The sequence below is a fragment of the Ursus arctos genome, unplaced genomic scaffold (assembly GCF_023065955.2).
Source record: "Ursus arctos isolate Adak ecotype North America unplaced genomic scaffold, UrsArc2.0 scaffold_6, whole genome shotgun sequence".
NCBI lineage: Eukaryota > Metazoa > Chordata > Mammalia > Carnivora > Ursidae > Ursus > Ursus arctos.
Window position 1 is genome coordinate 30,063,222 of NW_026623078.1, and position 15,091 is coordinate 30,078,312.

The 15,091-nt window shown below is 36.7% G+C and overlaps 1 protein-coding gene across 37 annotated transcripts in view; it reads right to left on the bottom strand.

Moving 5' to 3' along the window:
* The window catches only part of STAU2 (staufen double-stranded RNA binding protein 2), a 313,412-nt gene that overhangs the window by 182,416 nt on the left and 115,905 nt on the right, over nt 1-15,091 (bottom strand). For all 37 annotated transcript variants that reach the window (XM_048212633.2, XM_026495883.4, XM_026495882.4 and 34 more), the window contains 3 exons: nt 10,426-10,585; nt 9,090-9,197; nt 6,107-6,319 (listed from right to left, as the gene is read on the bottom strand). In XM_048212633.2, the coding sequence (XP_048068590.1) occupies nt 6,107-6,319; nt 9,090-9,197; nt 10,426-10,585 (481 nt within the window). The remainder of the gene's footprint in view (nt 1-6,106; nt 6,320-9,089; nt 9,198-10,425; nt 10,586-15,091) is intronic.

Sequence of the window (15,091 nt, forward strand, 5' to 3'; positions counted from 1 at the left end):
CCTGGTGATGGGTACTAAGGAGGTCACATCCTGCAATGAGCACTGGGTGTTATACGCAAATAATGAATCATGGAACACTACAACATCAAAAACTAATGAAGTACTGTATGGTGACTAACATAACATTAAAAAAAAAGAAAGAAAGAAACAATTGGCCGTCTCTTAAAATGCTGAATATATACCTACTAAATGACTAACTCATTCACTCCCAAGCATTTACCTCCCCCTCAAAAAAGGAAAGCTTATGGCCATAAGACTTATACACAAATGTTCATAGCAGCTTTATAGCCCCAAATGAGAAACATCCAAAATATCCACCAAAGGATGAATGGATAAACAAAGGGTGGTATAATTATACAACAAAATACTACTTGGCATTAAAATAGAACCAATAACTGATACAGGAAACAACATGAATGAATCTCAAAATGATTTATGCTAAGTGAAAGAAGTCAGCCAATAAAAGGGTAGTTTCTTGGGAATGGAGGATGCGGGGGATTACAGAGGGACACGAGGTAACTTTTGAGAGTAATGGATAGGTTCACTACCTTGATTATGGTCATGGTTTCACAGGTGTACACATATATCAAAACATATCAAATCGTATGCTTTAAATATGTACACTTCATTATATGTCAATTATACTTCAATAAAGCTGTTTTAAAAGCTAACTAACCAAATGCCATTTTTTCAGAAAAATAAACACATAGTAAAATTATAAGGTAAGGAATTGTTAAATATAAAACTAATGATTGTGATTAACTATGTGAGGTGGTATCCAGATGTGACAGGAGAGAGGCAAACATACGCCTTCAATCTCACTGAGAAATGTTCTATGTTCAATTTGGGCAGTAGGTCTTACTTTTACTTAATAAGATTTTTAACTTACAAATACTATATAAACCATTTAGAAGGCACTCTATTTTTAACATTATATGGGCAATGTTTATGAGGAAAGCTTTTTTAAGTCTTTTAAAACTTATAAACCTTCTAAAAGGTTTAAAAAAAAAAACTCTGCAAATCTCTTGTGCATATGAATGTTCTTCATATATTATTCCTAGAAATAAAGCTTTTTATTTATCACATGGTCAGAAATTTAATTCCACCTGTGAAAATTTCTTCCAAATCAGGTATTAGAGACAAGGGTTATCACTATGTTACAGACGACAGATGTTACACTAAACTTATGTATAGAGTGAGCTCCTCCTGAGAACTGCTGGGTCTCAACCATATCTAGTTGGTGCTGCAGGTCAGATCCTGCAGGATCTTTTAAATTACGTTTAGGATTTTGGACTTTATCCAAGCAGCAATGGGACATTACTAAAAGATTTCAAACAGAGGCATGACATGATCGGACTGATGTCTCTAAAAGATAACACTTTTTAAAATCTCAGCTGATGTCAAAAGTATTGTAGGAAGGCCAATTAAAAACTGCTTTAACAGTTCAGGCAAGAGATGATTGTGAGTTGAACCAAAAGAGTGGCAGAGAGATGGGAATAAATGAACCAACTTAAGAAATACTTAAGCAATAGATTCAATAGGACTTGATGACTGACTGGATATAATGGCTAGGTGAGAAGTTAAAAATGACTCCCAGGTTTTTGTTTCAGCAGTGGGATGGTGATGCCAGGCATTATAATAAGGAATGCTGGAGGAGAAGGAGGTTATGATAAGTTTGATGGGTCTGTGAAATTACAAAGTGAAGACGTCCAATAGGCAGCGTAGAGCACAGAAGAGCATTTGGGAATCATCTCTATAAAGACTGAATTGAAGCCCTAGAAGTATGAAGAGCAGCCTAGGGGAGAGTAAGAGAAGAAAAAGACTGAGAATTTTAGTACTGTAATAGGTGGAAGAAGAAGAGGGAAAAGGAAAATGTTAACTTTTGATGAAATAACAGTTTCTACTTCTACTTACATACAAAAAAATGGATACTAAATGAATTATAAAGGAAGTAAAGTACTGAGGAGTAAAAAACAAATACAGACAATTAGTTACAAGTCTAAGATTAGGATAACGATGAAAAGGTGAAGGGAAGCTTCTGAGTCTAACACTAGAAATATGCCTAGATCATGAAGATATTAAAATAAAAATGTATTTTCAAGGATACGTTGTCTATTCTTGTTTAATTTGCCCCTTTTATAAAAATGTTCTTAAGTTCCATGGGGCACCTGGGTGGCTCTGTTGGTTAAGCATCTGACTCTTGATTTTGGCTCAGGTCATGATCTCAGGGTCATGAGATTGAGACCCGCATCCAACTTCACACTGGGCATGGAGCCTGCTTAAAATTCTCTCTCTTCCTCTCCCTCTGCCCCTCCCTCCCTCTTAAAAAAATGTTCTTAAGTTCCAAAACACTGTTGTTGAAACGGATTCCAATGACAAAAAAACAGAAGCATAAATCCAATTAAATAATAATGGAGTCTGAGAACATTAAGAATGGCTGGTTTCTTCCCTTGACTGAAATTAACTATTAGCATCTTTGACAATTAAGTTAGTCCTTGGATATCAAGTCTTATGTCATCTTTCCACAAACTAGTATAGAAAGTCTTATAACAGTTGTATCCAGAAAACTTTATCTCCAACATTGGAAACACTTCTCTGTAGTCTCATCTTATAGAAGAACACTACCTTAAAAAAAAAAAAATATATATATATATATATAATATATATATATAAACCCAGAGACATCACTAGTACAGTCTTACATTTTAACAAGGTAACTCTGTAGAGTTAATCTTAAAATCCAAAAGGAGTTCACAATCAACCAGTTTCCAATGGGCACTGGAATCAGACATGACTGGACCTGGAACCTGACTGTTACATGATCTTGGGTAAGTTTCTTAAACATCAAGGATCCCATCTGTAAAACAGGATAACAGCTATATCACAGCATGATTAAGAAAATTAAAATAATGTGATGTTTTATTTTAAATAAAATCAAGGTAAATCATCAATGGTCTATTCTCTGCTTCTACTGCATAACAAGGAACTGTAGAGCCTAGATGTATAAGACCTACAAGGAAGGATAAAAATACTGAAAGCCAAGATATTCTTTCAACCTACCCCTATATTGGCCCACCATACTTAAAATTATCTAGATTCCAACTCACTGTATGCATGCTGCTTCTTCAAAATAACCTTCCATTTCAGAAGATGTCTGTACGTTTTATTTTAACATAAGACAGACATGGTACAAATAATTCCAAGTGTGATGTATGTGAAGAAAAATGCAAGGGGCTAAGCTAATCTGGGAGTAGGGGAGAACGAAGAAGGCTTCCCTAAAGAAGTTAAGTTCAAGCTGAGATCTGAATGGTGGATACGAAGAAAGTTCTGGAATAACATACTTAGATACTAGAAGTAGCAGCAAATAATTGTGAGAATTCAACTGTTTATCCCCACTCTGGGGAATAACATTTAAACAATAATCTTGCTTTTAATGGCTATAGTTAAAACAGGAGTTATGTTTATATCCTACCATAAAAATGAACAGATCTTTTCTAGCCTAATGGCATTATTTGTAACTTACTAAGATTAGATTTAGTTTAATAAATTAGATGGAAATGTTTGTGAACAGTTTTGTACTGCCATTCCAATGCAGAACACTGTTCTTTCATTGTGGAAAAGCTATTGTATATATAAAAAGATTTAAGACAAAAAAAACAAAAACAGACTAATCCAGAGAACAAACAAGCTGGTGGTTGGCAGAGGGGAGGGGAATGGGCGAAATAGGTGAATGGGATTAAGAGCTAAAAACTTCCAGTTACAAAATAAATAAGGTACAGGGATGAAAAGTATAGCATAGAAAATATAATCAATAACACTGTAACAACAAACAGTGGCAGATAGTGACTAAGTACTCAGTAATGTGTAGAACTGTTGAGTCAATATATTATACACCTGACACTAATATTTCATTGTATTTCTCCTATACCTCAATAATGAAAATTATTTAAAAAATATTTAAGAAAACAGACCATGGATATATTCACATACATATAAAATGTGAATAGGCAGAGTTAGATACAAAATAACAATAGCTAATCTTTATCGAGTACTTATTATTTGTATTGTTAATAAATATTTAATAATAATTACTAACACATTCTGTATATATTTCAGTTAACACATAACAATCCTATGAAGCAAGTTCAGTTATTATTTCTACTTTCATAAATAAAGAAATATAAGATTAGCAAAGTTAGGTAAATTGCTCAGGTCACAGGGATTCACACTCAAAACTGAATCCAAACGTTATGTTCTTAAAGCCATATCCTACTTCCTAACCATGTGGTTGGAGAATATGAATGAAAGCCAGCCCTCAGAACCAACAGGGTTCATGATAAATGGGTCTATTTGGCATTTAGTTTTAGTCTACCTTACATATGATGTAGAATGCTATTTCAGGGAACACATAACCTACATCTTCTCAGTGAGATAATGACAGCATTCATTAAGAACAACACGTGTATGGGGCGCCTGGGTGGCTCAGTTGGTTAAGCGTCTGCCTTCACCTCAGGTCATGATCTCAGCGTCCTGGGACCGAGCCCCACAATCGGGATCCTTGCTCAGCTGAGAGCCTGCTCCTCCCTCTCCCTCTGCCTGCCACTCCCCCTGCTTGTGCGTGTGCGCTCTCTCTCTCTGTCAGATAAATAAATAAAATCTTTAAAAAAAAAAGTAAGAACACGTGTTTATATAGTTATTTATTATGTAAATACATATGCACATATTTTTAAATAAAACAAAGGTGCAAAAGGCAGAAAATCTATAAAAATACTGTAGTTGTACCATTGTGTAATCTAAACAAAAGAGGTTCATCAGAGATAAAATGTACAGCTGACCCTGAATAATGTTGAGGGGGGAGTGCCGATGCCCCACTCAGTCAAAACTCCATGTATAACTTCTTTTTGTTTTTTTGTTTTCACTCCCCAAAACCTTAACTACAAATAGCCTACGGTTGACCAGAAGCCTTACCGATAAAAATAAAACAGTGAATTAACACATGTACGGTACGCTGTATTATATACTATATTCTTACACTAAAGTAGAAGAAAAATGTTATTAAGAAAACCACAAGAAGACAAGAAAAAGAAAATCATAAGGAAAATACATTCACTATACTGCATTTATAGAAAAAATCTGCATATAGATGGACTCATGCAGTTCAAGCCCATGTTGTTCAAGGGTTAACCGTGCTTCAGTTTTGTCATCCTTGATTTGGAGAACCTAGCCAGAAGTCTACACTGACTTGGCAGCTGGAGGCTCTCTCTGTGAGCGGGACTCTAGCTCATGCGTGTCATACACACTGAGCACTCACAGGCAGTGTCCTGTACTCAGTGCTGAATCATCGCATTTCTTTTTTGGTGGTGGTGGTGGTTGTTAGTGTAAACAAAAAAAAATCTGCTCTAGTCAAAGAAAGAGTTACAACATCTTGAAAAAGTGTGTGCTCTGTTTTCTTCTTGGCAAGGCATACATGCCTGAAAGAATAGGAACAAAATACTACCACTTACCTCACCCGGCTGCTCGGAGGATTAGATGTGATAAAGCACATGAAGTGCTGGGGGACACGGTGCTTTATAGGTACCAGCCACTGCTGCTGTCACCGGCACTGGTATTAGTCATACGGTTATTACTCTGCAACCTACCACCATCCCACGATAGCCCAGGACGTTACTACACCGCAGCCTAGTGTGCAGAAAGAACACTGGACTGGAGGATCAGAGTAGTACAAGTTGCTCCACAGCCCAGGTGAATAAAAGCGAGCAAATTCTTTGAACATGTTTCATAAAACCTTACTTGTAAAAAGGGGTAACGTCATCTACCTTACACAGTCCTGATGAGAATTACACTAAAGGTGACCATGAATGAGAAAGTATCTTTTTACAGAAAACTACAAATATGGAAGGTAGGATTATTTGATGAACAAACACAGGTGTCCAGTGTCTAAAAACAAAACAGAACTGTTATAAATGTATAGTTTGGGGCCACCCTTGACTCTGGGGCTGGATACAATCCATAGGTGTCGGTGCCTGCCCCATGGAAAAACTTTTATCTAGAGTTACCATAATATCTATACAGCAAAACTGACCAGTGTTCACAAGCACACACTTACCTTTACTATTGTTTTAGGGCGTTTTTTAAAAAATAATTTTGGCTTTTCAACCACAGGAAGAGGTGGAAGTTTCTTAAGCTCCTGTAAGACGGTGGTGGCAGCGCGCTTCTTGGAGAGTTTTTTGCTATTTCCCTCTCCTTCTGCAGAGAACTCTCCCACTGACACCCGAGTAACAAAGCTTTTCATATGTGGGGGTCCACTTTCTTTAATAACCTATAAAATATAAGTAAAATATTTAATATAGGCACTTAAATGTTCTCATCACATGAGCCTTTTTAAAATGTTCATACCGTAATCAAAATTGAAATTATAAAGAATCATGCCAAAATTATAGATTTCTTTAATAAAGTTAAGTAGATATTATATAGGGACATTCATTTATGATACTTATGATGCTTAATGAACTGAAGTTGAAAGAACAAAAAACCAGAACCAAATAAATACATTCAATTCATAGTCAAAATTTGTATTTTACTAGCTTAAAATAGGCAAATCAAATTATGGTGACCCACTTTCTTATGGAACAGAAAATTAAGAATATAAAACATACCATATTGGATTAGATACACAGACCATCCAGAACAGTAATTTATATATAACTGTGTACATCTCTACTTTCTTCTCTGTAAGGGTAAGTTACTGAAGTACAACACTACTTTTTCCCAGAGTTCTTTAGCCCATAAAGCATCCTTCAGGTGGAAGGCTCTCAAAAGTAACTTATGGGTGAAAATAACCTGTTTTTGATGGAGGCTTCAAAGGCTGATAGCTAGAAAGGAATGTTTACTTTCTGCGACATGATCTTAAAAAGGTAAGTAGACATGCCATAAAAAATACCTATCTTTCTAGAGTAATGGATTATGAATCTGTCAGCTGTGAATATTCCTAAACCCTGTATTAATGTGTTCTTTAAACTATGCCAGCTTTTGGAGGAAAGATGCCTTCCAAAACCCAAATGGTCAAAACTTTATTCTCCTTCAAAATTCTAACCTATAAAAGATATCCTACTTGGTTAAATAGTTTACCATTTAACTTTATATTGAAATTGTCTTCTAATATTAGATACCAATTAGAAAAGGAAAAGGAAAACAACACAGTATCTCAATAATCCAACATAACTGGGGATAAGAAACTTGTGATAAGTAAGGAGGGCACGTATTGCATGGTGCACTGGGTGTTATATGCAACTAATGAATCATCGAACTTTACATCAGAAACCAGGGATGTACTGTATGGTGACTAACATAATATAATAAAAAAACATTAAAATAAATAAAAAGAGAGATTCCTGGTCATCTCCCCTCGCTCCCCATGAAATATAAGGATAAAGAAATATTATGAATTCTAGGTGCAGACTATTTATTAACTTGTACCACTTAGATCATGCCTTTCAACAAAGACTGAAGAATCCACCATAAAATCACAAATAAATACTGAATGTGCCTATTTGATTCATGGTTTTATAACAACATAAGTGTAAACACTAATGTGAATTTATGTAACATCTGCCTTATCCTTCCTTTGTCAGCTGTAACATGTAATTCTATTTATCCCAGCAAAGCGAACCAAATACAAAACCTACCCATTTAAAAAAAAAAGAAAGAAAGAAACTTGTGATAAGCATACTTTCATGTAATTTAAGTTTACTAGTTGAAACACAGTCAAAACTGTTTATTTTAACTCCTTTGATGGATAGCCTCTTCAATTTAAAAAAAAACTATATACTTAACTGACTTAACAGAGAATACTAAATATCTGACTTTTTATTGCTCACATTAGATCAGCATTATGAAAACCAAATATTCTATACTATAATATACTGATGCTTCCAAGGACTTCTAAGACATAAAACTGTTCCATTCATTGTAGCCTTTAAAAGCCCATGTTCCAATAACTTTTGAGTATTTGCAATTGCTTTTGATAGCTCTTCTATATTTGCCCTACCATTTCTTGCTGAGACGATCAGGCCCTCAAGTACCTTGCATCCCTGCCTTCCTCATTTTGCTGCTTTTAATCTGCCACAGGGTGAGAGATCAGATAACCCAACTGAGGAGAACTGTGTCTAAGGAGATAGGTTCTCGGTTGAGGTCGGTTGGTCTTGCCAGTAAATAAAATGTGGGAGCTTTCTAGTTGGCGAACATCCATAATTTGAAGGCTACTCCATGACTGTTTCAGCTTATTCCCTGGATCTTGCCTATTTTCTAGATATCTGAGTTACAAAATTAGGGACTTCTTAATGAAGGAGGTATTACAATAATTTAAAATTTTTCCCTTTTGGGGCGCCTGGGTGGCACAGCGGTTAAGCGTCTGCCTTCGGCTCAGGGCATGATCCTGGCGTTATGGGATCGAGCCCCACATCAGGCTCCTCCGCTGGGAGCCTGCTTCTTCCTCTCCCACTCCCCCTGCTTGTGTTCCCTCTCTCGCTGGCTGTCTCTATCTCTGTCAAATAAATAAATAAAATCTTAAAAAAAAAAAAAAATTTTCCCTTTTAATAAAAATTTCACATTTTAAAAACATTTGGTGACATGTTTATCTGGTTGTAAAATGGAGAGCTGCTTAATTACTTCTTAGTGATTTATTTGTAAAAGTTAAATTTAAACCTATTTTGATTCCACAAATTTAGAAGAATTTAGTAGTAATATATACATGTCACTATTAACTTGTATACTTTCAATTTAATCCTATTAAAAACACCAAACCTTACTACAAATTATCTTATACTCAGAAAATTAATTTCATGTTGAAAATTAAAATGCCATATATACAAATTATTTAATACAGAAAAGCCAAAGAGATCAGCAGAAATCCATGATATTATAGTAAGTTCTATTTTCCCCAGGGCCTGTATGATTTCATGATGGAGAGTCTGAACATACGGAAGCACATTAACTCTTTCAGGATACTAGTATGCAAGTTAGTTTGTTTGTTTGTTTATTTTAAACAGGAGCAGGGGGAGAAAAAGGGAAGATCACTGCTGAGCACATACCTCAAAACTGACGGGCATATTTCGCTTCAGAGCAATTTCAAACACTAAGCTGATCTCAGATTTATTCGCATCTTTGTCATCATCCATTTCTTTTCCTGATTCGCCATTCTAAATCACAAAAAACAGGAGACAATGAATCTTCACTTTGTAACAAACTGTACCTATATTCTACAATCAAGAGGGACTATTTAAAATACAGTAAGAAACAAGAAACCATAACCACAAGAGTTGTGGGCTTTGCTGCGAGGCTTTTTGTGATTTAATTTTTAGGGTTTTGTTTTTTTTTTTGCTAAAAGTGGAAGGATAAATGCTGAGTGTAGAAATCTTTTACTCACCATCTACTAATTTGAGTTTATCCTATGTCCCCAGACTCAATTCTCTTTAGAGATGTCTATCCCCCTCCCCCCCACACCACTTTCCCTGATATTCTAATATGCTATTTAATCTCCTGTAAAGACTAAATTATATAACGTTTATAGGACACATATCAGGAGTCTGGAGCTCTGTCTGGCTCTGGCACCAATTTAGTTATTCACTTCTTTAACACATACTTTCGAAGAGATTCATATAAGCTGAACACAGGGTATTAGAGATAAAAAGGTCAAGAGACAGTATTCCTACTGCCAAGAAACTTATGACTTAGTGTGAAAACAGAGAAGCAAACAGATAAGAGTCATAATGAAAGTATACAAGGAGAAAAACACCTAAGTCAGCCATTAACTATAAGATGAATCTCAAAGGGGCAGGACAAGAGGTTTGAGGGCAGGGGAAATGTAGGGGTGAACAGAACCATTTGCAATTACTACTCAATAAGAAGGTGACTTATAAGGCATGTCTGAGCCAGAGATACCATTTTGAAATCAACAGAAAAGGCAGTCGAAGCCATGGGAATGGGTGCAATTACTCAACATCAGCCTCAATATCTTGGTCTGTAAAATAAAGTAGGACTGAAAAAAATCCACGAAAATCTGTTCCACTTTAAACTCCTTGATTCTAAATGAACACAATGTAATCTATGCTCATAAGCATTAAATGAAAGGTAAATGAATGCTATTTCTCATCCTTGTTTACATCCCCAAGTCCTGTGCTGCCTGAGAAGTAAACTCCATAGGTGAACCGAAGTTCTCAGAGGTAAGGTCATCCTAGCAGGAACATGTGAGTCTAGTACAGTAGACAGGTGAACTGAGAAGCAAATCACAGCGGGTCACCACGCTAATATTCTTGCCGATCAGAAGAGATTATTCCTTTTATTTTTAAAAATGCATTTATTTGTCTTACCAATAATCTCACTGGGGAACTTACAAGGAAGAGACTGTCACAGGTGGCAGTAACATACCTGAGGTGATTTTTCTGGAATAGGTTCATTCTGCAGTGCTTGAAGGGCTTTCATTGCAGCATTGTGTCTAGCAGCTTGTCGAGTCTTTCCTTCCCCAAAAAATTCATTATTTCCTACAGTCAGCTGAACATAAAAGATCTTGGGCATTGGGCAATGATACCTAAAATAAGAAAATAAAAATATTGATGTTAGTTCAATAAAACCATTCTGTAATCATTAGTAACATCTTTTTTTTTTTTTAAGATTTTATTTATTTATTTGACAGAGAGCGAGACAGCCAGTGAGAGAGGGAACACAAGCAGGGGGAGTAGGAGAGAAAGAAGCAGGCTTCCCAGTGGATCAAGGAGCCTGATGTGGGGCTTGATCCCAGGACCCTGGGATCACGCCCTGAGCTGAAGGCAGACGCTTAACGATTGACCCACCCAGGCGCCCCCATTAGTAACATCTGTTTTCTTGAAAATGATAGCAACCATATAATGTATTCACCCCAGTCAAGTATTAACCACACAAATGTATTTATAAATGATAAAATATGAATCAATATAGCTATAGATCTATTTCTCCATGAAAAGCATATTATAGAAACAATATTAAACATAATATAGTAAAAATTATTCAATTTTATCAAGGAAAACTTTTACTAAGAAGTTTTCAGTTTTCAGTCAGATTTTGACAGATGTGAGCCAAATGGTCTGGTACTGAAGGGGAACCACAACAGAGGCAAGAGACAAGCAAGCCCATTTAGGGGATAGCACGCAGAGCACTGTGACTTCAGCAGAAGACAGTTATGGCCAGACACGGGAGAGACAGAGATGGAGCTAGTACTCCATTCCAAAGGAATAAGTACTTTGCCAAGTAGTAAGATCAGACTGAACAGAAGAAAGAATGGGGAGGTAAGCCAATTCTTAAGCAGATAAGCAATACTGCAATAAAATATATTTAAAGAGAAAATTTTTAGCAGGTTTGTGTTTAATGACTGAAGTAAGGAGTCACAACTAGAAAGCAGCAGTGATGCAAATATGAGAGGATAATGAAGAAAGAACAAAGTAAAAGAAATTAAGAAAATATTAAGAGGATACGCAATAAAATTCATTAATTCAACAATTATTTATGGAGGCCATTCTTTATGATAAGGGAATATGACAGTGAACAAAAACCCATTGTACTGGGTAAGACAGATGACGAATAAGGTAATATGCAGAATATCTAGTATGTTAGAGCTCTAAGTTAAACAGAAAAAGGAGATGTCAGAAGTATCAGGGAGGTGGGTTTTAGGGTGGCCAGGGAGGGTCTCACTGAGAAGATGACAATTGTGTAAAGATCTAAAATATGTGAGGGAGGAAGCCACCCAGATATCTGGAACAGTGTACTTGAGGGAGAGAAAACAGCGAGTGCAAAAGCTCCGGGGCAGCAGTGTGCCAAGCACATTCAAGTAATTCAGAAGATGCCTATCTGGCTACAGCGGAGGGATCAGGAAAGAAAAGTTAAGAAATGAAAAGTAGTAGCCAGATTCCATAGGGCCTTACCTAGAAATTATTATAAGGATTTATCCTGAGTGAAATGGCCAGCCACTAGAAGGTTTGAAGAGAAGCAACTTTTTTGGAAGGATCACCTGACTAGTATGTTGAGAACAGACTGCAGGCAAATGATAATGGAAGCAAGGAGATCTATTAGGAGACTACTACAATAATACAGGAGAAAAGCAATAGGGGCCTGAACTGGGGTGGCAGCAGGGCAAGTAATGAGAAGCAGTGGGATTCAGAATGAATTTCAAAAGTAGAGACCGGGGTGGGGGGCCGTGTCCAGGTGGCTCAGTTGGTCTAGCATCCGACTCTTGATTTCAGCTCAGGTCATGATCTCAGGGTCACGGATGAAGCCCCACACTGGGCTCTGTGCTCAGCAGGGAGTCTGGCTGAGATCCTCTCTCCCTCTGCCCCTGCCCTCTCCTGTGTGCATGCTCTCTCTCTCTCTCAATAAGTAAATAAAATCTTCAAACAAAAAAATAATAATAGTAAGTAGAACAGATAGGGTTTACCCAAGGATTAATTATGGAATATGAGAGAGGAGTCAAGGATGACCCCAAGGTTCCTGAGCTGAACAAGTGGAAGAGAGAGTACCCATACAGTGAACTGGTGAAGACTGCAGAAGGATTTGTTTGTTGGGCATGGATATCAGCAGCTCTGGTTTGGAAATGTTAAATTATTCAGCTTGTTTAGACATCCGAGTGGAGATGTCAAATGAACAGTCAGATTTCTGAGTCTGGACTCTAGGGAAGAGGTCCAAAATGAATATAAAATTTGGGATCATCTCTCTCTCTCTCTCTCTCTCTCTCTGGAATTTAAAGCCACAAGACAGGGGCGCCTGGGTGGCTCAGTAAGTTAAGCATCTGCCTTCGGCTCAGGTCATGATCCCAGGGTCCTGGGATCAAGTCCCACATCGGGCTCCCTGCTCTGCGGAAAATCTGCTTCTCCCTCCCCCCGCCCTCACTCGTGCTCACTCGTTTGCTCTCTCTCTCACAAAAATAAATAAATAAAATCTTTAAAACCACAAGACAGTGAGAACTCTGTGGGAAGGAGTAACAGGAGAAAAACCAGGCAAGCACAGTGTCCTTCCTAAAAACCAAATGGGAAAAAGTCTATCTAGGAGGAGGGAGTGGTCAACTGTGTCAAATTATATACTCACAGGTCAAGTAAAATGATGACTGAGAACTAAGACCACTGAATTGGGCAATTTAACAAAACTAAAAAGGACTGATTTTGACGCAATGGTGGATTTACAATGTAATGCCAAAGAATTAAGTTAAAATCACTCCAGTGCTGAAAAATGTCTGTTCCAAGCAAAGGGAAGTCCAACTGAAGTCCTACTAAGTTCTGGATGATTACTGGACAGCCAAAGAGCAGTGTTCCATATTCACCCTGAGATAAACTGGGCAGAGCCCGTAGTACAAGAATTCACCAAGCAGATGGGACTAATTAGGGAGGTTTACAGAAGGTAAAAGGACTAGAAAAGGTACGTCAGCACTGAAGATGCGGATCTGGGTGGCAGTAATTGAAACCATGTGAGCGGATAAGCACCTGGAAAGGGTAAGTGTAAAGGAACCAAAAAAGAGAGCCTGAGGCTGGGATCTGATTGAGGCCCATGATCAAAAGGCAGGGGAAATAATAGACGGCAGTGAAGGAGATGAAAGAGGGTCAGAGTTAGAAAAGAAATTACCGCACAATGTCAGGGAAATCAACAGTGTCAAACGTTCGTGGAGAAATCCAGAGCTTGAAAAAAAAGTAACAGTCGCTGTTTTAAATTCTTAAAGACAATTTTCTTGGCCCACAGTTTTCTATTACTTTAAGATAAAGTATTTTAAATCTGTTTTTATTATGTCATATGTTTTCATTTTTAATTGGCAAATATAAAAAAGCTAAAGGAAGAAAAAATCACTTATGGTAAAAGACTTTTAATATGCAAAGACTAAAAAGCATTAAAAACCACAATCTGTTTTGCTCTTTGATTACAATAAGTAGTACACTGAGGTGCACAATTTCTTACTGCATTCCTGAAGTGCACTTTCCTACTAGTTTAGATCCCCTTGACGCAGGTATCTTAACAGACTAATGTAATAAATGCAGGTTATCTTCATTTTGTATACCACAAAATTCAGGTTTCCACCTACACAGAATGCCATGCATATTTTTAACTTGTTCCGCTATAAAACTTTAAAACAAACAACCTGAAATCAGAAATTTACTCCTGTACTAAGATCTTATATGGCAAGCTTTCACCATAGAGCAAATGTTTACAATTAATTATACACTTCTGAAAACAGAGGTCCACAACTGGAATGCTAACAGACCTTTAACTACAGTAGAGGGAGTGGGCGCCACTATAATCACTAAGGCCTGCTGACAATTACAAAACTCATTTCGGTTTGCCACAGAGACAAACAAAATTTCTGTTCATTATGACTTTACTGGAATATGATGTCATAACACATAACCATACTGAAACAATCTACTGATTTTCTGACCAAAATATTAATTGCACACTAAAGAGCCCTTGGGGCCTCTTCCTTTTTAGCCATCAGACATGGCTCTATATATGTGTACGTGTATGCATGTGGATACATATGTATATGTGTATTATACTGTGTAACTATCAGAGGAAAAATTAGGTTTGTCGTATTTTAACAGAAAAAGTAAACTACTCTAGCACTAGCAACAGAAAATACCAAGACCAAATGCCTGACTTGTTTCATTCTAGTTTCATTCCATCCTCTAACTTAGAAATGATTCTTACTATTCTACCCCATGTGGTTTATCTTATATATCACATCTCCTCATATCAACACGACAATTAAGATTAGCCAGAGTACCCTCGATAATGGCACCCAGCCTCAGTTATAGGAGAGACAATGCAGAAAGTCACTTCGTATGTTAGGTCCTGGTCTCTAATTATTTTTTTCCTTTGCTAAAGAAACACTCAAAGTTTATTAACTTTGAAGGCTGATGTGTTCTAAAGAGAAGTACTTTTCTATATTTATTTCAAACATTAAGCTCATTTTTGGTAAAGTACTTTTAACAAGTGATATACATATTTCTAAAAATTAGCAGATATTTACCTAATCTTACATTCCTATTTTTGATTTTTCTCAATGAGAATTTTGTGGTCAATTTTT